Source organism: Sordaria macrospora, chromosome 3 (assembly GCF_033870435.1).
Source record: "Sordaria macrospora chromosome 3, complete sequence".
Classification (NCBI taxonomy): Eukaryota; Fungi; Ascomycota; class Sordariomycetes; order Sordariales; family Sordariaceae; genus Sordaria; species Sordaria macrospora.
In genome coordinates, this window is record NC_089373.1 from 1,976,602 (window position 1) to 1,996,329 (window position 19,728).

The following is a 19,728-nucleotide window of genomic DNA, read 5'->3' on the forward strand; positions in this document are numbered from 1 at the left end:
CATTATCCGACAGAGAAATTGTGCTCTCAATTGGAAACGAGAGTTTTGACAATAGAAAATGAATTGGTACGGAGGCTCCCACCGAGAGTTTCGTATTGTAGGAGGATTTGCCAGACACTCTGAATTGCACGGATCAGGAGCAATTTGTTCTTCTGCCGTCGAGGATGTTGTAAGACACTGGATGTCAAACTTTGAATAGCAATTGGTAAATAACATCTCTCTCCCCTGTACGGTGTTCCTGCTAGTAGAAATTGTGAGTGTCAGCCGTCAAGCTGAAGAGTTAGTAAGCATGCACTGGTAATATCATCGGCCTCATGGCCATTCCGCGACACTATGATGATGCCGAGGTATCTTGGGCATAATGAATACCCTCAGGTACCCAGTTGTTTGCCAACGAGACCGCCGGCAATGAGCTGGACCACAAACGGTGATAGTCCGTTGCTCCCTTCATTTATATAGCTTTCACCAGTTTGGTAGCCAGACAAAGGACGAAGAATTGACCAACAGACCAACCACCATGACCAGATTCGGCATATACTGTGTAGCCCAAAACGGCAATCTGCGTAGTACTAGGGAAGCGGATTTCTGTAAGCCGGACACATCGCAAGATGCGGAGAAAAACGTGCAACGATGCGACTACAATCCAATCCAAGCGACCCATACGGAAGAAAACAGAAAACAATGCGTCCGGGAGACTTCTACCGGCGGCACAGCTTCCTGGAAGTTGTTGGGAGCTCAAAGGGGGCCCTGGCCACTTAGGGATGGACAAAGAAAAGACACCGGGAAGAAAGCCAACACCATCGTAGAGCATCCGCAAACGGTCATCAAGGGAGCCATTGTTTGTTGGATGGACGACGTAAATGTTGATAACCCCGTTGAATTGCAACACCGCCGCGATTGGAACCAGTTCTAAGGGAACTATCGCTTGTCAGTTCCAATTCCCAAACCCCAGAGACAAGAGATCCAGCTCAATCGTTTTTTCTACTACCACTCGATTACTACCACTCGATTACTACCACTCCTTGAGAAAGAGGGCATTTTGCGAGGCTTTCAAAAACCTACGTAGCAATCAATCGCGCGTTGAACCTTGTTACGACGACACTTCTTGTTTCAAACCATTGAGACACCTCGTGCAGTCCAGTCCATTGGACCGACCACCTCAGCCAAATTGGCCCCCTCGAAAACAAACCGCCAAAATGCCACGCTCAGCAGGAGCAGCCCGGCAAAAAGCTCTCGCCCAAAAGAAAGGCAAGAAAGAAGAGGAGCAAAAAGCCAAAGAAGAAGCGGAAGCGCAAAGGAAGGCAGATTTACAAGCCAAGAAGAAAGCTGCGAAGAAGACCGAGAAGGATGCGGATGCGGATGATGAGGAAAACGATGGAGACGCAGGGAATGATCCACTTGCGACACCCAAGGGGAAGGGAAAAGGCAAAAAGGCTGCGCCCAAGGGGAAAACGCCCAAGAAAGCCAAGGCTGCTGCTTCCAAGACGGTTGCTACTCCCAAGAAGGCTGCTACTCCCAAAAAGGTTGCTGCTCTCAAGAAGGCACAGAATGCTACGGACAACGAAGAGGACGAAGAACCGCCTGCCACACCCACAGGAAAGGGAAAGGGTAGAAAGGCTGCAGCTAAGCAGGCTGCTACTCCCAAGAAAGCAGCACCAGCACCCAAGCAAGCAGCAAAGGCACCAGCACCAGCACCAGCACCAGCACCAGTAGCAGGCAGAAAACGAACATTGGGGGAAATGTTGGAAGGCGGTAACAACGGTGAAGATGAAGACGATGATGTGGATGAGCCCAGGCCGGCGATGAGCACTAGGGGCCCACAACAACAACCACCAGCCAAAAAGGCCAAAACCGTTGCCGGTCTTCCCCAAGGAGGACTGATGGCTCGCAAGGCTGCCTCCGATCCCAAGGCCAACCACCGAAAACAACTTGCTGGAAACAATACCTTTCTCATTCCTCGAAAGTCAGCACCGAGAACAGGTGGAAATGGAGAGAGAAATGATGGAAATGTTAGACGTAGTGATGTGGAGAGGTGGAGGGAAAATTGGGAGAGACAACAGAACGAGAGGCAGAAGAAGAAATCGCCGCCTGTCAGGGTTCAGGTTAGCAATGGAATGGGAGGAGTGAAGGAGAGGGTGATGCGCTTTGATGAAGATGGTGATGATAATGGTAGGCCTAGGAGAAGTCAGGGAAGGGGTGGAGGGAGGGAAGAAGAGGAAGAAGAGGAAGAAGAGGAAGAAGAGGAAGAAGAGGAAGAAGAGGAAGAAGAGGAAGAAGAGGAAGAAGAGGAAGAAGAGGAAGAAGAGGAAGAAGAAGATGATGATGATGAGAGGCTTGGAAGGGGTCGGGGGAGAGGTCGGAGAAGGGGGAGGGCTAGGGGAAGGGGTGAAGATGAAAATGAGGAACTGGAGGAGGAGGCCCGGTTATTGGCCGAGAGACATGCGGCAGAAGCGGCAGAAGCACGAGCCGAGCTAGCAAGAATGGCGGCAGAGGCAAGAGAGGCGACAGAGGCAGCACGAGCAGCACAGGCAGCAGCAGAGGCGGCAGCCAGAGGTGCAAGAGTGGCGGCAGGCGGCAATCCCGACGATGACGGTGATGGTGACCCTAACAACAATGACGGTGACGACGACGACAACAACAACGATGATGATGATGACAACGGCGACGGCGGCGTTGGAGGCCCATCAGACTCCTTAGACAATTCACCACCCCCAAGCATAACCTCCGAAGAGCTCCAGCGGCACATGCCCGACATCGAAGGCGACGAGCGGATCACTTCGCGACTAGCCCAACTCAAGGAGTCCTTGCAGACCAGGAGAAATCGAGCCCAAGCCGACGGGCTACCGTACACCCAGGGCATCTTCTCACGCACAACTGGCGAAAAGTACGGCGATCACGTCACCCTCGAGGATCTCAAGCGGGACTTTGCCCATCTCAAGTTTCTGGTTCAGAAGTTTGTGAGCAAGGTCCCCACCGACGAACGAACCGATGAGGAGTTGAAGAACAAGGTACCGTCGGTCTGGGCTGAGATGAAAAAGATAACAAGGCATGCACGTGCGTATTGGAGAACTGAGCCGGGCCCGCTTCGAAAGTGGTTGTTGGAGGCGTTGGTCTGGAGGAGGCTGCATAAGGTCATGTTTGATCGGCAATATTCCGAGTACTTCGCTTTCGGACACGGCAAGGAGACGTTGGCCGAGTTTTGGGTGACTTCTAGTAAGTCTTTTCTTCTTGTTCGAGCTGGTAGACGTTCTGTGATCTGTTAGTGACTGAAACGTTTTGCTAACCTGTGGTTTTTTTGACAATTAGTAGCAGCAGCAAGTGGAAGCTTTGAGGAAGCCACAGCTGAACTCTGTCAGCAGAAGGCTCGTCTGGCGACGTTCCTCAAGGAAATGTACGAGAAGGAAAGCCCGTCCCGGGTGGCGCGTGCTTGCGAAGTGGTCTTCGTGAATGGCATCCTTGATTTCTTTAGGAAAAGATATATCGAATACGAGGAGGATGAGAGATATTTCTTTGAAGAGAGGGCGGAGCGGGAGCGAGAATTGCAGGATCTGGCTGTGCAGATCATCACCCACGCCGGCGACTTCCAGTCGAGGATGTTGCGCTCAAAGGGGAACTGGGCGCTTATATATCGGGATCCTCGGGATGAGGAGAAAACGTACAATTATCCTTTCGCGCCCGACAAGATGCACCTGAGAGTCCTTGAGGATGAGTATGTCGCAAGCGAGGACCCGACTGGGCATCTGGGAGATATTCAACCGGATGAGGAGGGTAAATTTGTTCGTCTTGCCATCACTCCGGGACTGTGGGATTTTGCTGAGTGGGCGGAGACGGACCCCTATTATTCGGTCCCGCATGTGAGGTCGGAGGTATCGATATTTAGGCAACTCCCAGCAAAGTCGAAGAAGGAGAGCGCTGCAGGGAAGGAGAAAAAGAAATATTCGAGGCAACGCGGACGGCGATGAGGTTCGAACGCCGGTCCAACAGTTCGATGAGATCCTGTGTCGTGGCCCGTTCCATACTTAGTTTTATATAGATGTGTGGAAATTGAGCATATATCTTCTTGCAAAGGTTTACATAAGAGTGACGAGATTGGTAGACATACCAGGAAGCGAGGCAATGTGAAAAGCTCGTCAGGTGCCAGGAACCCGGGGTCTGAGCAACAGACAGGTCCTGCGATATGCAGTGACCGCCATCCATCCCAAAGGTGACGCACAGATGGTCACCTAGGGGATAATGCATGAAGTCGTTTACCGCAAACGCGCGCGGTCTTGTTGGGGTTTGATCTTTCTGTGTCTGCCAAACTGCATAAACATCAACGCCCATCTGGACCTCTTGCGCCTGATTCAGACACTGACCTACGTAGAAGATCATGTCAAAAGTCAGCATGGCTCTCCCGTCAGTGGTAACTCGACCTTCCTTGTGCCGACCTTCCAACCTCCGGAAGAGTTGGGACCGGGGCGCTCGCTCTCTTCGCGCATATGGTGGTGCCCAGTTTACCTCCGGCCAGCAGTTCTCGATCGGCACTTCTCAGCAACGTGGGCGAGCAACACGCAGTCCAGCACAATTCTCCCGACATGCCACTCAACTATTCATCTCCCACGCCCCCGAACGAGTCGCGCGATCACTCACCCAATGGCACCCGCCCACAAACCAAGACATGTGGGAGCAACCCATCCTGATAATGGGTGCCGGCCATATCGGCCGCCGGGTAGCTTTAGTCTGGGCGTCCGCGCTCCGTCCAGTAACGGTCTACGACATCTCCAAAGACGCGCTCCGCTCCTGCACCGAGTACATCACCGACAACCTAGCCAAGTACTGCCTCAGTCACGGGACCCATCCCGGCCCCGTCCACTTCACTACCGACATTCGCGAGGCGACCACAGCCGGCAAGCGCGACGGCCTGAAGTTGGATTTCAGCGCGGCGCACAACACCGGGCCCTCCGCCTCCTCCAAGGTGAAGAAAAAGGGACCGTGGATGGTGATCGAATGTCTCCCAGAGAACCTCTCCCTCAAGATCTCTGCCCTGGCCGAGATCGAGCGCTTGCTGCCGGAAAACTGCATCATCGCGTCCAACAGCAGCAGCCTGATGACTTCCGAGATGGCACCCCACCTGCAACACCCGGGTCGCCTGCTTAACACGTACTACTACATCCCGCCGCGTAACATTTATGTGGAAGTGATGTCCTCCTCGCACACGTACGAAGGCATCTTCCCGTTTCTGACGCAGGAAATGAAAAACATGGGACTGAGTCCCATGGTGGTTCCCCCCGGGGTCCAGTCACAGGGGTTCATATTCAATCGCATCTGGGCGGCGTGCAAGCGCGAGACGCTGGCGGTGCTGCAGGAGGGAGTTGGGCAGCCGGCGGAGATCGATGCCCTGTTTCGCGACTTTTTTCATGCCGAGAAGGGGCCTTGTGAGCGCATGGATGAGGTTGGACTGGATATTGTGGCTAACGTCGAGGAACACTATATCGAGAAACGGCCCGAGATTGCAAAGTCTGGAGAGAAACCGCTGGAGTGGTTGAAGAAGACGTACGTTGATCGTGGTGAATTGGGCGAGAAGAGTGGTGATGGCTTGTACACGTTGGAGGAAAGAGAAGCGCTCAAGGCGAAACATAAGCTGGAGAAGTATCCTGACGTGGAGGAGGCACTTGGTGCTTGATGGGAATTGTGCATGTGGCCACTGTCTTATTCTTTGGAGGCGTCTTGTCGTCAGCTGTTGTTCGAAAGTGAGTTGAGATTGGAAACGAATTGAGAGTGCATTGAAATCAGTGGCCAGTCAGTATTTCATGCCACGTCTAGCGACGATTAGCAGTTAGCGCCTCAAAATACACCAAATGTTGTTAGCAATTTGTTAGCCATGTGCGCCCCACCTTCCCCTGAAAGCAAACGCTTGCTCTTGCCCTCACGAGGATTCACCTACCTTTCACATCACGGCAACACCAGGGCAAGACCAGTCGATTCCTTCATTCTCCAACTCCAGCTTGATATTACAGACGTAGGAGGTATTGCTTGCTAAGGGCCTACATTCAGACATGATGCGAAGTTTACCAAAATCCTCGCCAAGACATCCCAGGACAAACATCGACCATATAAATACCAGTCATCTTTGACATAAATCCATTATGCTTTCCACAACATTGAACACTCTGCTAATGTCCAGAATGTGAACCACCCCCCACTCGCCCATTACCCGCACCCCGGGCTGGATGGTCAGGAGCACTGCCATAGCTCCCCTCATGATGATCCAACAGCTTTGCTGCGTGCCCATCCGCCGGCACACCACCACTACCAGTCGCCAACGGATCCGGCGCACTAGAACTAACCCTCACATAATTCTCATTCCGATTGTTCTCCTCCGACTGTCTCACAGCATTGTACTTTTTGAACGCAACCTGGACCAGTAGTCCGACCTCCTTGCGGTTCCGTCCGATGACGCCCACGGCCAGCAGCGCCTCAGTCTGCTCGATCCAGTCCTGCAGCTTTCTGAACTCGGACTGGTCGTGCCGCAGCCGCTCGGGTAGGCCTTGGCCTTTGATGAGCGCTAATACGCCGGCGATGACGGTGTTGATTGCGCCTAGGACAGTGATGAGAATTTCGTGTTTACCTGCTGAGGGGCCACTGGATGGTAAAGGTTTTGGTCAGTCATGTTTACGCCAAGTGGTTGTTGGTGTTAAGTAGCGGGGGGAAGAAAGTAGACGGCAAAACTCACAAACCAGTCAAAGCAGCTCCAATCAAAATCTGCGCCAAATGACTGGCATAAAGCAAAAAGTCGATAAGCGCATGCTTCACCCGTTTCTCTCGCTGTGCCTTCATCGCCGCGGCGTACATGCCCACCGCCCGGCTGCGACCCTCTTCCAGGCTTCGTGGGTCCGACTCCCCAGCCAGCCCGCTGTTGATGCCGATTGCCCGTCGGAAGATCACCAGGTTCTCATCGTTGGTCCCCCGCATGGGAAGACCGGCTGGATCGCCCCATGATAGGTTGGTGTCGGCTTTGATGATTCCTCGCTCGGCGGCCGTGAAGGACCGCACGGCTGCTGCTTGGACGGGCGTCATTGTCGGGGTGACGGCGGGCGCTTTAGATGTTGATGTTGAGCCGGTGTCAGTGCTGGTTTTAGTGGGTGGTAAGGGGGATGCAGAGGACATTGTCCCGTCTTCTTCTGATATTGTCCAGCGTCTTGCTAAGTCGGGAATTGATTTCGATGGGTAGCCAAAGTCTACAGTAGATATCTTTGACCTAGTGTCCGGACTGCTGCGACTTCGACTTGGCTTCTGCCTCGAACTCTCTTTGGTTTGGACAGGAGATGATATAGTGTCGAATCTGACGGCGCTTTTGACGTCTTGAAGAAGGGGTGACTGTTCATCGGCCTGTCCGGTGTCGATATCCTCACGCTCCCCGGCGCTCGTGCTGCCTGATGACCGAGATCCTGGCATATTGCACTAGGGCGCAAATGTCTTTTCCCCAATGAGAGTGACTGGTGATATTTGGTTGCACTGTGCCTGTCAGCATACCCAGGCTCAAATCCTTCTCCTGCTGTCTCCTTCAGTGTGTCTGTGGGGGTCAGTTTAATGGTAAAGTCGATCACGGTTGTGTGTCTGAGGAGGCATCCATCAAGCTCGGTCTGCTGGTTCTCCGCCGAGAAAGGACATAAAGCACTGAAACCAAGTGAATGGCATCCACCTTCCTGTTTCCAACGGGATATTAATATGAAAGCTTCCAACAAATCGGGGTGACAGTCATCTTGCTCGACATCTTGTGCTCCCCAAGAGCGGAAATATTGAAACTCTGTGCTCCCGGAGGTCTCAGCCTCATCGGCTCTTACTGGTTAAACAAAATAGCCATCACGATGCTTGGGCGCCACCAGATGGTCCGTACAACTAGGAGCTGTTGAGCTTTCAAGATTAAAGATGAAGATGAAGAAATGATTCAGCACTTTCTGAGGCAAGCATTATGTTCTCTGCACCAAGCAAACTGCATTTCAACAGCGCGAGGGTGTCCCCAAGAACATGAAAAAAGGAAGCAAATCCCACTTCCTGAATGACACATCCCACCCTGTTGTATGTTTCATCAGCCTTATGAAAACAGTGGGGGACTACCCCGACAGTTGTATCATCACGGCTTAAAAGGTCCCGAGAGTAAATGCCCGACTGTACAAGGCAAATGAGCCACGAACCGAAACATAGTACCCAAGTGAGAAGGTGGGACAGTGGAGCGGCTGGATGATGTGCAGGGCAATAAATGGGTGACACAGGAGCCGAGCCTTGCCTGTTGTCAGCTTACCTGCCTCGGTCTAGCATCGTCGTCGAGGGCGGCCGTGTGACTGGCTTGGGATATTAACCCTGGCACGGGGGTTAAGGACGTTATGGTCAACTTTCCAAGCCTCAGCCGTTGCTCTGGTCTGGAGACGGAGTAGGTCACAGCCTCGATCAGATGCTGTGTGTCCCCTACTGCTTCTCTGAGGTCGGAGATCCGATCAAGCACATCCACGTCTGTGCCGTTGTTACCAGCAACCGGCCCCCAATGTCACCTGGGTGTGGCTTTGTTGCGTTACCGAAATCTGGTTGATGTGCTAGCAGTCGCGGCGGAGACATGGCGGTCGATTATATGTCGAGTTCTCCCTCAGAGATCGTCAGGCTCGGTTCCGGCCGAAATGGTTCGCAGGTTGACTTGTTGTCGAGGAGGGATATTGACAGCATTGTTAGTAGTATTCTTGTCCTTGGGAGTCGACACATGTGCTTCTTACCTGAGAAAGAAAAAGGGTGGTGAAGCTTCGTCCTCAACAAAGTAATCGGAATCGGATTGTACAGGTCTGTCTCCCAGAGAAGACGGACACTGCACGCTGCGTATTGCACTCAAGTGGTTCTACCCACAAGCTTCGTAATGGCTCTCCCAGAGGACGACTTACACACCAGCTTGTCTTAGCGCGCGCAGGAAAGAAGCCTGCTTTTCTGATGCCAATTACACACGCGGTGTGGCGCGAGGCCGTTGCCGGCAGCATTGCCATAATCTTGTCAAGCGAGACCACCGAAGTGAGCCCACCCTGACGCGATCAGAGGGGTGATTGAAGTGAAGCGATTTCTCCGAATTTCTCATATGCCATGGGTGAAAGAAATGCTGAGGCAAGACTCTCCGTCGGTAGCATAGAAACGCAGCGTTGAAGGGGACGAAGCTTCACGGGGGAGGAAGGAGGAAAGAAACAAGTGGAAGTTGTGACTCGGGTCCTTTATGGAGGGATGGATGGGGTGACTGGTGCCGAGGCTCCATCAGAAATCCGCGAGTGGGTCCGGACGGTCCCACTGTTGTCTGCAAACGCCGACTCCGCAATTCGGAGTTCATGCCGCCGTGGCCCCGCGAGCCCCGCACTCCGGCACGGCCCTTGGTCTCCACTGTGCCCGCCTACCCCGCGTTCCACTCGCCCGCTTATGCCCCGCACTCGGACCTGTACAGTATTACAACTTCAAAACAAAATCCTCTGAGCTCTCGGCTACTTTCAAAGACACCGACCGACAGACACGAGGGTCCAAAAATGACACAGGCCCGAATTTGGACATTGACGACGTTCAACATGCAAGACACAACCTGAACATCATGTGGTGGAAAAGGTTCTGGTGTTATGTCAGCCGCTCTTCATCTTCCTCCAGTCGGTTGACGGCCCGAGACGCCAAGAACATCGTGCTCGAGAATACGAAGAGAAGGCGTTATAAGTTCCCGACGATCGACAAACACGTGTTGAGGATAAGAATGGAAGGCTTTCCCGAAGGATGACAAGAAGAGCACGAGCAAACACGCGGAGACGGTCCAGCCGTGTCCGGATTTGACACGAGCAATCCCGTTACGAAGAAAAGCAGGATCTAAAACACCAGAACCAGAGGGTCGAAGGTCCTAGACATGGTTGGTGATGGAGACCATGGGGCGCAACATAGCTGAGGTCCAAGAACTATGCCACGCCCCAACAATCCAAGGCCGTGCGTTGTTGGGCAATTCCAGGATCGTTGGTGATGGCTTCTACCAAGCTAAGATTCAAAACAACCAACACCAACAACCCACGGAACCAAACATCTGGTTACATATAGGCGCAATGCCCCCCGGATCAACACAATGGAACGCTTGCAAGCAACCACGGGCCCCAACACAAACAGGGAGACAATTTTTAGCACATCGTACCTTAGCATCGGCAGGGCCCCTTCCAGGCCTCGAGTGCCGGAAGCTTCACCACGGCATGTTTCTTTAACTGCCCTGCTGCATGCACTTCGGGAACGTAACGCTTTAGTGCTTGTTACATCCCACGCAACCCATGATGATCAACCGAAAACCCCACTGCACCAACTGGAGCGAATAGCAGCGTTCAGAGGATTCACAGCCAATATCGACAGGCTGCGCCTCTCCTAGCCCTCCATCCGATTGGGGCGGACGTTTCAACCGCAACGACACCACCCCAGGAACACCCAGTCAACACCACGTTTTTTTTCGTCAAGAACGATAAACCCAACAATGAACGACAAGCCATCACTGTTCGGAAAAGCCTTCAATGGGTGGTGGTAAAAGTACTATCACGGGCAACCTGCATTGCATACTCTGACCTACCCAAGGTATTCCTAGTAAAGAAAAGCTCGCGATTCATGGATGCACAACATGAGGACACAGTTCAGCCCGAGTCCGGTATACCTAGAGCCACGGCTTGGCACTTTGTTTGTGTTACTTCAAGGGCAGCATGCGCGAATCGATAATACACCCATGCGTATTGTACTCACCTTGTTGATTGGAGGCGCAGTAGTTAATCTATACTCAGTAGAGACCTTGAAGGTGGGATCCGTGGGTCACCTTGTTACTAACTCAACTGTAAACCGGGACCCCAGAGCTTTTGAGTTGGTTTCCCAATGATCGCCCGGCCGGCCCCGGAACTGGTCTAGGGGGGTCAATCTTGGATACGGGTTTAGTGTTGGTGGTTCGGTATGTATGCCGATGGCGATGAGACTGTTGTCTAAGTCTGGGTGTGAGGTAGGTCTCTGTGCTCTCTGTGTTGCGCCGCCTCTTGGTACTACCTAGCATCATGTCACCACCCGCTTTTTTGAGACTTAAGGTATTGTTTTGAATACATAATGGAGAGGGGTCGCTATCCTGGGTAACTGATCTCTTATCCGTGTTATTACTACCTGAAGTTCTCTCCAGTTTGATATTGTCACAGAGAGACACTCTTTCCCTCTAGCAATAACACACGCACTCACACACTTGCCATATTCTCTCTCACGGACAGACATCACAACCATACCGGATCCAAGATGTCACCAAGACCATCACTTAATCCTCGGGACTTCATCTCACCCAGTCCCTCCCCGTCCTCCCCAAGATCCACCAGCTTCACATCCAACCACTCTCTCCCTTGGATAATCATCGGCATAGTCGTCGGCCTGACCGTCCTCGCTACCTCAACAACCATCATAATCATCTACTACAACCGACGCCAACGCCAACGCCAAAAACAAAACAATCCAAACCACACAACCCCAAGCCAGTCTCAGCTAATAACACCAACACCAACACCATCAACAACACAACTCCAACCACAGCAACAACAAACCCCCCCACTAAACCTCAGCTTCCTCCGACGAGACAACAGACGAAAAGATTCAGCGGCCACCCAGAGATTTGAGCAAGAAGAGCTCCAACGCGCCTCCATGATCCGCAAGTCCTACGCTTCTCGATCATGGAACTCCTTGTCGCTAGATAGCCAAATGTCCCTGTCTATGAGCCAGCTATCACCCACACGAACAGTCGGCACGCTGGGTACTTACTATGGGAGCAGTAGTCGAGTGAACACGTTGGAGAGGGTCAACACCACCGAAAGGATGATGATGACCGACAACACATATAACGAGCAACAAAACATGAGGGATATGAAGGTGGACGAAGATGGCTTGGAAACACCCACTACGCCAACAGAATTGAGAGGGACGACAGCAACGGAAGACAGAGGAGGCAGAGGAACAGCTACTAGCAGGCTGAAGGATGACTGGAAGGCCTGGGAGGCTAGGGTGAAACTGGAGCGGTCGGTGTCGGGGGAGTTGCATCCTGTTTATACCGCTGCTGCTGATGCAGGGACTGAGACTGAGACTGCGATCTATGGGACTGAGTGTGGCGGCGTGGCAAGGACGGTGAAGGCTGGTGAGGTGCCAATTCCACCTAGGCATCCGGGCAGGATAGAGAGTCCTTCTATGATGTGAATATGGTTTAAGGAGAACGGGTCATGCATGGGCTTGGGTCTTGGACATGAAGGGATGGTGGTTCTTTTTACTGGGGCTTATAGGGCATAATGGCGCGTTGATTTGGCCATCGGGAAAGGAAAAGGGTTGGGTGTTTCTGGGTAACGGTTATGGGTCTGGTACCGTACTAGGAACTGTTGGTGTTAAACTCGGCTTGCTTTTTAACCCAGATTAGGTCAGTCGAGGACAATCACAAAGTGATCTTCGGGCGGATATTTTGCACACTTGTTTTATGTGAAATCTGATGTCATTCGCTATCCTTTGGTATTCATTGCTTCCAACACTATTCGCTCATTGCACCTCGTTAACTGTTCCTCCACCAACTCTACCCAAGCTCACCAACGAAAGTCCATCGACCCTTCACCACTTCCGGGTCGCTTATGCCTTCTCTCGTCGTGTTCTACCTGTTCCTCATCTTCATCCATTTCGTCAGTAAATTTGACCCTCTTCTTACTCCCCTTGTTCTCCTCTTGGGGCTCTCTCTGCTCCATTGTTGTCTGCAACTTTCTCTTCCTGAAACCGCTGTTGCCACAATTTTCCTCCGCCATACGTGAAGGCCCAGGCTGTACATCCTCCATCTCGATATTTATATCGTGCCATCTGCCAGCTCCAGCCTGATCTGTGCCGCTCGCATCATCCAAAAGCATTATCTCATCCGCCCCAACATCTCCTTCATATCCTTTCTCAACCAGAGGCTGCCTCGTGATTCTTCTCAATTCCCTGATGATCCTGTGCAATTTCTCCTTTTGGGACTTCTGTAAACCCTGTTTGTCCATGTTACATCCCTCCATCCTTGTCAGGCTGAGATGAGAACGTAACAAGTTCCGAGGCACGTCTTCAATGTCCGAAGAGCCCGGAGTGTCCGAAGCAGCAGAAGCAAGGCTAGGAGTGCCTGAAACAGGGGAAGAAGAAGTAGGAGGGCACCGGCTTGGTGGGGATGGCATGTCTGGTGGTGAAAACGTGGTTCTTGCTCCTTCTCGCTCCTTCTCGGGGGTAGCGTTGCTTCGGCGTCTTCGTTCTCCTTTTCGATTATTTATGCTGACTGGTGGTGCCCCAAGATCGGAAATGTTTGGACGTTTGCAGTTTGGCGTAGAACAAAGATAGGGATGGGTCGAGTCGATGTAAAGGTTTTGTACTGCTTTACAGACTGTCGAGTCGATTTCGGAATCGTAGCCGCTGTCTTCAGTCCTGTTGCTACTGGCTGCCCCTTCCTTTGAGGTGGCCGAGATAACGGCCATAGCGGAACCTGGGGTCGATGGATTAGTGTCGGAGAGGAGGAAGCATTTGCCAGAGTTGCTCATAGCAAAGTTGGGCCTATGTGGCGCTGGAGCTTTGATGGAATCGATTTCTCTCTGGGAGAAATTGTATTTTACACGAGAGATCGTCAGCTAGAGATACCGGAGCAGGTTGACCACGGTCTCCTCAGATGGAGGTAGAGAGGAGACTCGAGGGAGGTTGGCTCTAGCCTTTTTGATAGCGACTGAGCTCTCTGGAACAAATTAATGATTGATTGTTGTCCTGAGTAGACGAGTTTATATGTCTACGGTTTGCTGGATCAGATCAGGTTTTACTTTGGAAAGGAGGACCTATGTTTGGGGCTCAATAATCTTTTGTGAAAAAGCAAAAAAAAGTTTAAGAGTGTGGGGAGGGGAAGCGGCCTGCGTGTGCTGTTCTGGTTGCATGCGTGATCGCGTGAAGAACTCCGCCTCTGGTTCTGCCGGTTCTGTCTGTACGGACTGCCAGATTTCGAAACTATGAGATGCCGAGTGCCAAAACCTCGAGAAAGAAGGCGGAGGTAATGGCTTTTGAGTAAGTTTCTGCCCCGAACACGCAGTAAGGATGTTGTACAAAGTGAACGCTGATTTGTCCAAGTGGAAAGCTGGAGTTTTTAAATGTGCAATGTAGTTGGGAGAGCAGGTTTGGGTCTGTGAAAGCAATCAATGATGGGGAAGATGCTTGTTTTCCAGCTTCTTTTCCAGGGTTGAAGAGTAAAAGACGTGCCATGCCCACAGCTTCCTCTAAATATCCTGAAAATGCAAATGCAAGGTGGGTGGGATGCACCTTCCACCTGCAAGAGTTTTTTTCTTCCACTGGCGGGGCACTCAGTTGCACTTGCCATCTTCCCCATTCATCATCACTTTTGGGAAACTACAACTCAGCAGATGAATCATAACAGAACCGGGCCGTCGTGGGGTGGAAGCGCGGATTGAATCACCGGCAGCGTTGCCCAGCACAGATTGCAATTCACTTCTACGATGTTCAGGAGACAAGGACAAGAGAATACGGAATACAATCGCTTGCTACTTTGATTCTCTTCGGACTTCCCCCCCCATGGAGGTAGGTACCTCTAACCCTCAAACCTGTTCCATACCTAGGTATCTCTCCCGACCGCCAGACCACATCTCCCGTCAATAGCACCACCGATGATAATATTCCGCTACCACCCTCTCTGCGGCTTTCTTCTCCTTCTTCTCGTCCTTTTTTGCCCTCATTTTCCCATCTCCCTTTCCCTTCCCCTTCTTCTTCTTGACATCCTCCCGAGTCCACTTCCCCATCTTCTTAACCTCCTTCCACTCCTTCCGTCCCCAACATTCGCCATTTTCTCCCCTACTCTTCATCTTTTCCCCGTTAGCACGCATCGTGTAGTACTCATCCCTCATTAGCATCGCAGCTGCAGCCGCAGCAGCATATAGTTTCTCATACACCTTCATCTGACACTCCTTTACACTTCCACATCCATACCCACCACTCTCACACTCACAACCACATCCACTTCCACTTCCAGAATCAGACTTTTACTTCTTTCCTGGCCCTTCCCCGCTTCCCATCCTCCTTGCACATAAGAATCTTCCTCGTCAGAAGCTATGTTCCTACCTCTTTGTTCGCTCGCCTCAATATTTTCTCTAGAGGAAGTGAGTCAAGCAGTCTAAAAACCCCTTATGAATGATATCCTTTATTCTTTTGAACCTCCTTGCTATTTCTCTCGGCAGCCGTCTTCTTTTGATCCTTGTTGACTTCCTTGGGGAAACCCTTCTAGTCTAGATTTTGTCTTCCTTGCGGTCGGTGTCGGCGTGGTTGGCCTTGCTGGTCTGTCCGGAGGAATTGTTGTCGGAAGAGGACCTAGTGAGTGAGCTGCTGGCTTGGATGAGGTTTTGGAGGGAGGGGGTGCAGAGCTTGGGGCTTGGTTTTCTTGGTGGTCTTAAAAGCTAGGTAGAAACCTCGGTGGCGGTTCCTGCGGATGTGAGGCTGTGGCTGGAGAGAGAACTACTTCGTCTGTTGCGGCGAGAAGAGGATTTATAGACTTTCTGCACTCTTCCATAGAAGTCACTTTAAAATAACGGACTAAAGGCTCCATGATCACGCTAGCTGTATCACCGGACCTGGACTCTGAGGGCCCAGAAACATCGATGAGACACTTGTGCTTCCATACTCACCGGCGACGGAAGCCAAATAATAGCGGTCGATTCCACCGTTGGCCTCTGGTAAACGATATCAAACTGCAAAACAGAATCACCTTGTGTATCGCTTGATCGGACAATCTAACCTGGGAGTTGTGATAAGGAAAAGACAATAAAGGGAAGATGGCGTGGAGACCCCAAGGTCATTGCGAGCGTATTCGAGATCTGGACCTTACTGCTTATCATAGACTCAACCGATGTTGACGTATTAATCAATCCAGTTTGCTCAGCAGATTTAAGCTGTCAGCCAACCTTCCGCTATTCCAGTTCCTACGCCGCTTAAAATTCGAATTCATCCGACCGGGAGTAAGTTAGGGAACGCTTGCCGATGGTTCAACACAAACTGAGGAACGTTGAGCTCTTGTTTTACTTGAGGAAGAAGACAAAGAAACACAACACCGGTGCGCAAACAACGCCAAGGTGTAGAAGGTAGCAACCTCGGAAGGTCGTATGCAAAAAAATGGCGCTTAGCTTCCAGTACGTCATTGTATCCAACTATAAAGGGTTTTAATGCCGTCCACGGTCCCACCAATCCCATACTTTTCCGAGTAGCTTGCGTTCTTGGACCAATGTAGAACTTGCAGCACCGGACAGATAACATATGATGTTCAACCAAACAACCAGTCCAGAGCCCATTCGAACCGATTCCTATGGAAATGTCAGCTTTGTCTTCTGTTCATCCGGCAAACTTTGACGTTTGACTCACCTAGACGGGATCGGCACATAGTTTGCCTGATACTCCTCCACCTCATCAAGGTTCTTGTACAAGTCAATCTCCTCAGCCTTGTGGAATTTCGTCTTCTTGACGAGCTTCCACACCACAAAGAGCACGGGACAAACACCGATCATGGTGTACCTAAAAGCAAAAAACATTTGTCAGCCGATTTGTAATCTCAAGTCATCGAGGACCAGGGCAGGTAAAGTAACAAGCAAAAAAATGCAAACTCACGAGAACAAAAACGTGGGGACGTTCCACTGCCCCGGCAAAAACACCGTATACCCTCCCACAAACGTCATAACAAAGCACCCGCAGAGGCCATACCACCCCGCATACGGCTGGAAAAGCCCCTTATACGGCAATTTGTCGCGGCTGATCCCCTGCGCCTTCAGCGCCGAGTACCATCTCAGATACGCGGTGCACGTAACGCTGTAGTTGATCAGCTGGCTCGCTGTCACAAGGCTGACGAACCACGAGAGCACCACCGCCGCGTTGTTGCTAACCTGCAGAAAAGCCAGCAAGCCAATGCAGAGAACGACGATGACGCAGTAGATGGGCACGCCGGAGCGGGTGCATTTCAGTAGGGCTTTGGGGGCTTTGCCCTCGAGCGCTAGACCGTAGAGAGAGCGCGAGGCGCAGTAGACGTAGCTGTTGCCCGCGGAGAAAGCGGCCGTGAGGACCATGGCGTTGACGATGTCTGGGAGAACGCGGATGCGCAGCCGGTTCATGGCAACCACGTAGGGCGAGGCGGCGGCGCCGGGGGCGCCGGAGGAAAAGGCGAGGGCCATCTCGGCGTCGTTGTAAGGGACCAGGATGCCGACGGCGAGAGAGCCGAGGACGAAGAAAGCGGTGAGACGGTAGAAGACGGCGTTGAAGGCGCGGGGCATGACGACACGGGGGTTCTCTGCTTCTCCGGCGGCCTGTGGGGGGGTGTTAGTTTCGTCTTGTTTACTCAATGATAGGGGAGCAAAGGGGTACATACCATGGCAACGTAATCCGGTCCAGCAATGGTGAAGCTTGCCTGGATCAAGCATTGGAGGAAGCCCAACCAGCGACCAAGTGATCCGGTGTAATACAGCTCAGTGAAAGCACCGGGTTCCTTCCAATATCTGAACCCAAACCGGTCTCCCAGTGGATTTCCGCCCACCATCACGATAAAGGTGAAAATGAGCAATCCCACGATGAGAAGAAACTTGCCCAGCGCCGCCCAGAACTCGGTTTCACCATACCACTTCACAGCCAACAGGTTGACCAATCCGTAGATTACCAGCGTGATAGCGATGATGCCGCCAACGGGTACGGCATCGCTCCAGTAGTGAATAATGACGTTGCAAGCGGTGATTTCGAACGGCACCATGGCGGCTTCGAAGATGAAGAAGTTCCAGCCAGCAGCAAATCCAAAGGCCTCGTCGACGTAACGACCGGCAAAGCGGATGAAGGGCGAAGAGATGGGCAGGTAGGTGACCATTTCGGCCATGCACATGGTGATGGCCAGGATGAAGGTACACCAGATGGTGAAGGCCAAGAACAAGCTGGCAGGTCCTCCGTTTAGGAGACCCTTGCCGATCTGGACGTAGAGAGCAGTGCCGATCGTACCTCCAATGCCTAATTTTTGTGACTCGTGTTAGTCAGGTCAGGTCAGTTGATGAAGAACAACAAGGATAGAGTCTAACCGATCAGCTGGATATGACGGGACTTGAGCTTGCGATGGGTTTTGTCGCCACCGCCACTGCTGGACAAGGAAGCCACCTCATGGTGAACGTCGCTTCCAGAACCAGTGCCCTTCTCGGCGTCGGCTGTTTTGGAGGTGTTTGGGGGCCGTCCCTCGATATCGGCTCCGGTTGAAAACATCTTGGCCTCTGACCGAGATGTCTAGGGGTGAGTGATTAAAAGTATATATGGCTGATCAGATTCGTCTTGTGTTCTCTCAGTCGGTTTGTAGGGTGGACGGAAAGATTTGCTTGAGAAGTAGAGAGAAGAACTCGACGACGAAGATCATTGGGGTAAGTAAGTTGATGAGAGTCGAAGTTGAGTTGATGAGGATAGGCTAATCCAGAGCAAGTGAATTTGCCTGCTCTGGCAGTTCTTGTTCAAGTGGTTGTGTACGAGTTGAGAATTGCTCGAAGAATTGAGCTAAAGGTACTCAAGGAAGAGCGGAGGGGGAAAGACTTTAAATATAATAAAGTCTTTGTCAGAAATAAAGTTCGTGGCAGGTGGTCGTGGTTGATTAGGTACCTCTGAAGAAAAAAGTCATGCAGTCTTGGTACTGTAGACATGTGGTTCCTTGGCAAGGGTTCAGCAAGTCATACAGCAGGCCGCATTCAGAGCAAGACCCTGTAGGCCGGTCTCCCGGTGTCGTCCGTACCCCCGCCAGCCACTGGTGGCAACAATAAACAGTGTAGTGTAGCTCGAAAACTTTATTGATACCACCCTGTGATGGTTCTTGGATGACCATGGAGAGGAAGAGAAAGAAAGTATCATCAGCGATCGTCTCACTCGTCTCACCCGTCTCACACATCTGCTCTTGGCTGTTCTGTGGCTGTCTGTAGCTGCTAGCTGCAGTTTTTATAGGCATATGTCGCAGCAGTATTGCAGCTCTCAGCTCTCTCTGTTAGCGGTAGCTCACCACCTCGCAGCATTCCAGCTTACAGGTGAAAAACACTGTCCCTACCCCTGGTCTTTGCGTGCTTTGCGTCCTTGGCCGGGCTGTACGGCAAGTTGGAGCCATCCGCTCTTAGGGCCGGGGAAGAGTCCTCGAACGGCATGTGTGTACCGACTATGGCCCCACCCCGGGCCGGGGCCATGATCGGACTGTCTTCGGAAGAGTAGCCGTCAATATCTGAAGCCAAATCGGTGGATGGAGGACATCCGAGGTTGCGTGGTTCGGAGGGGCCCGCCTGAAGCTCTCACGGCTTGTCTCATTGTCCAATGAGCATGCTCCCAACTTTACCCTACCACAACTGTTTCCAGGGGTAACCCAGTGGTTCGGGCCTTGTTTTGTGGATCGAGCCAATGCTTGTGTGGATTTGGCCCCTGGTGAGCCTGGGGAAGGTTGGGGAAAGTTGTGGGATGAAACTGTGCGACTGCGGACCGTTGCCTTGTGCGATGTTATGGCTCAAGCCTCTCAGCTGTGGCTGACTGAAGATGGTTAATCTGCTTGTTGCCCTCAAATGACGACGAGGATAGCATATCAAGATTCAGGTAGAGTCCGGTGGATGGTGGTCTCGACATATCTCGAGATCGGTAGGACGTTGAAGTGGTGGGTGATGCAACCAGACCAGACAGACTCGG

The 19,728-nt window shown here is 52.0% G+C and overlaps 4 protein-coding genes across 4 annotated transcripts; 2 read left to right on the forward strand and 2 right to left on the reverse strand.

The window, feature by feature from the left end:
• Nucleotides 1-860: 860 nt before the first annotated feature.
• Nucleotides 861-5,836, forward strand: SMAC4_07361 (uncharacterized protein; the record flags this gene model as incomplete). Its single annotated transcript, XM_003347938.2, has 3 exons — nt 861-3,213; nt 3,307-3,854; nt 4,364-5,836. 3 exons carry the CDS (start codon nt 861-863, stop codon nt 5,660-5,662), a joined length of 4,200 nt encoding a protein of 1,399 aa, XP_003347986.2. The 3' UTR covers nt 5,663-5,836.
• Nucleotides 5,837-5,880: 44 nt separating this feature from the next.
• Nucleotides 5,881-8,758, reverse strand: SMAC4_07362 (uncharacterized protein). The gene is made up of 2 exons (XM_003347939.2): nt 6,713-8,758; nt 5,881-6,621 (listed from the first exon to the last, which is right to left on the reverse strand). The coding sequence occupies exons 1-2, from the start codon at nt 7,432-7,434 to the stop codon at nt 6,153-6,155; spliced, it is 1,191 nt and encodes a 396-aa protein (XP_003347987.2). The 5' UTR covers nt 7,435-8,758; the 3' UTR covers nt 5,881-6,152.
• Nucleotides 8,759-11,140: 2,382 nt separating this feature from the next.
• On the forward strand, nt 11,141-12,469 carry SMAC4_07363 (uncharacterized protein). The gene has a single exon (XM_003347940.2). It carries the CDS (start codon nt 11,281-11,283, stop codon nt 12,220-12,222), a length of 942 nt encoding a protein of 313 aa, XP_003347988.1. The 5' UTR covers nt 11,141-11,280; the 3' UTR covers nt 12,223-12,469.
• Nucleotides 12,470-16,012: 3,543 nt separating this feature from the next.
• SMAC4_07364 (uncharacterized protein) lies at nt 16,013-18,640 on the reverse strand. The gene is made up of 5 exons (XM_066090616.1): nt 18,111-18,640; nt 17,420-18,042; nt 16,669-17,357; nt 16,426-16,575; nt 16,013-16,367 (listed from the first exon to the last, which is right to left on the reverse strand). Exons 1-5 carry the CDS (start codon nt 18,286-18,288, stop codon nt 16,328-16,330), a joined length of 1,680 nt encoding a protein of 559 aa, XP_065946459.1. The 5' UTR covers nt 18,289-18,640; the 3' UTR covers nt 16,013-16,327.
• Nucleotides 18,641-19,728: the final 1,088 nt, after the last annotated feature.

Coding starts and splice junctions, on each gene's coding strand:
- SMAC4_07362 (XM_003347939.2), bottom strand. CDS start 7,434: ATGCCAGGATCTCGGTCATCAGGCAGCACGAGCGCCGGGGAGCGTGAG. Junction 6,622..6,712: donor GGAGCTGCTTTGACTGGTTT/GTGAGTTTTGCC, acceptor TTTACCATCCAG/TGGCCCCTCAGCAGGTAAAC.
- SMAC4_07363 (XM_003347940.2), top strand. CDS start 11,281: ATGTCACCAAGACCATCACTTAATCCTCGGGACTTCATCTCACCCAGT.
- SMAC4_07364 (XM_066090616.1), bottom strand. CDS start 18,288: ATGTTTTCAACCGGAGCCGATATCGAGGGACGGCCCCCAAACACCTCC. Junction 18,043..18,110: donor CCGTCATATCCAGCTGATCG/GTTAGACTCTAT, acceptor CACAAAAATTAG/GCATTGGAGGTACGATCGGC. Junction 17,358..17,419: donor GACCGGATTACGTTGCCATG/GTATGTACCCCT, acceptor ACCCCCCCACAG/GCCGCCGGAGAAGCAGAGAA.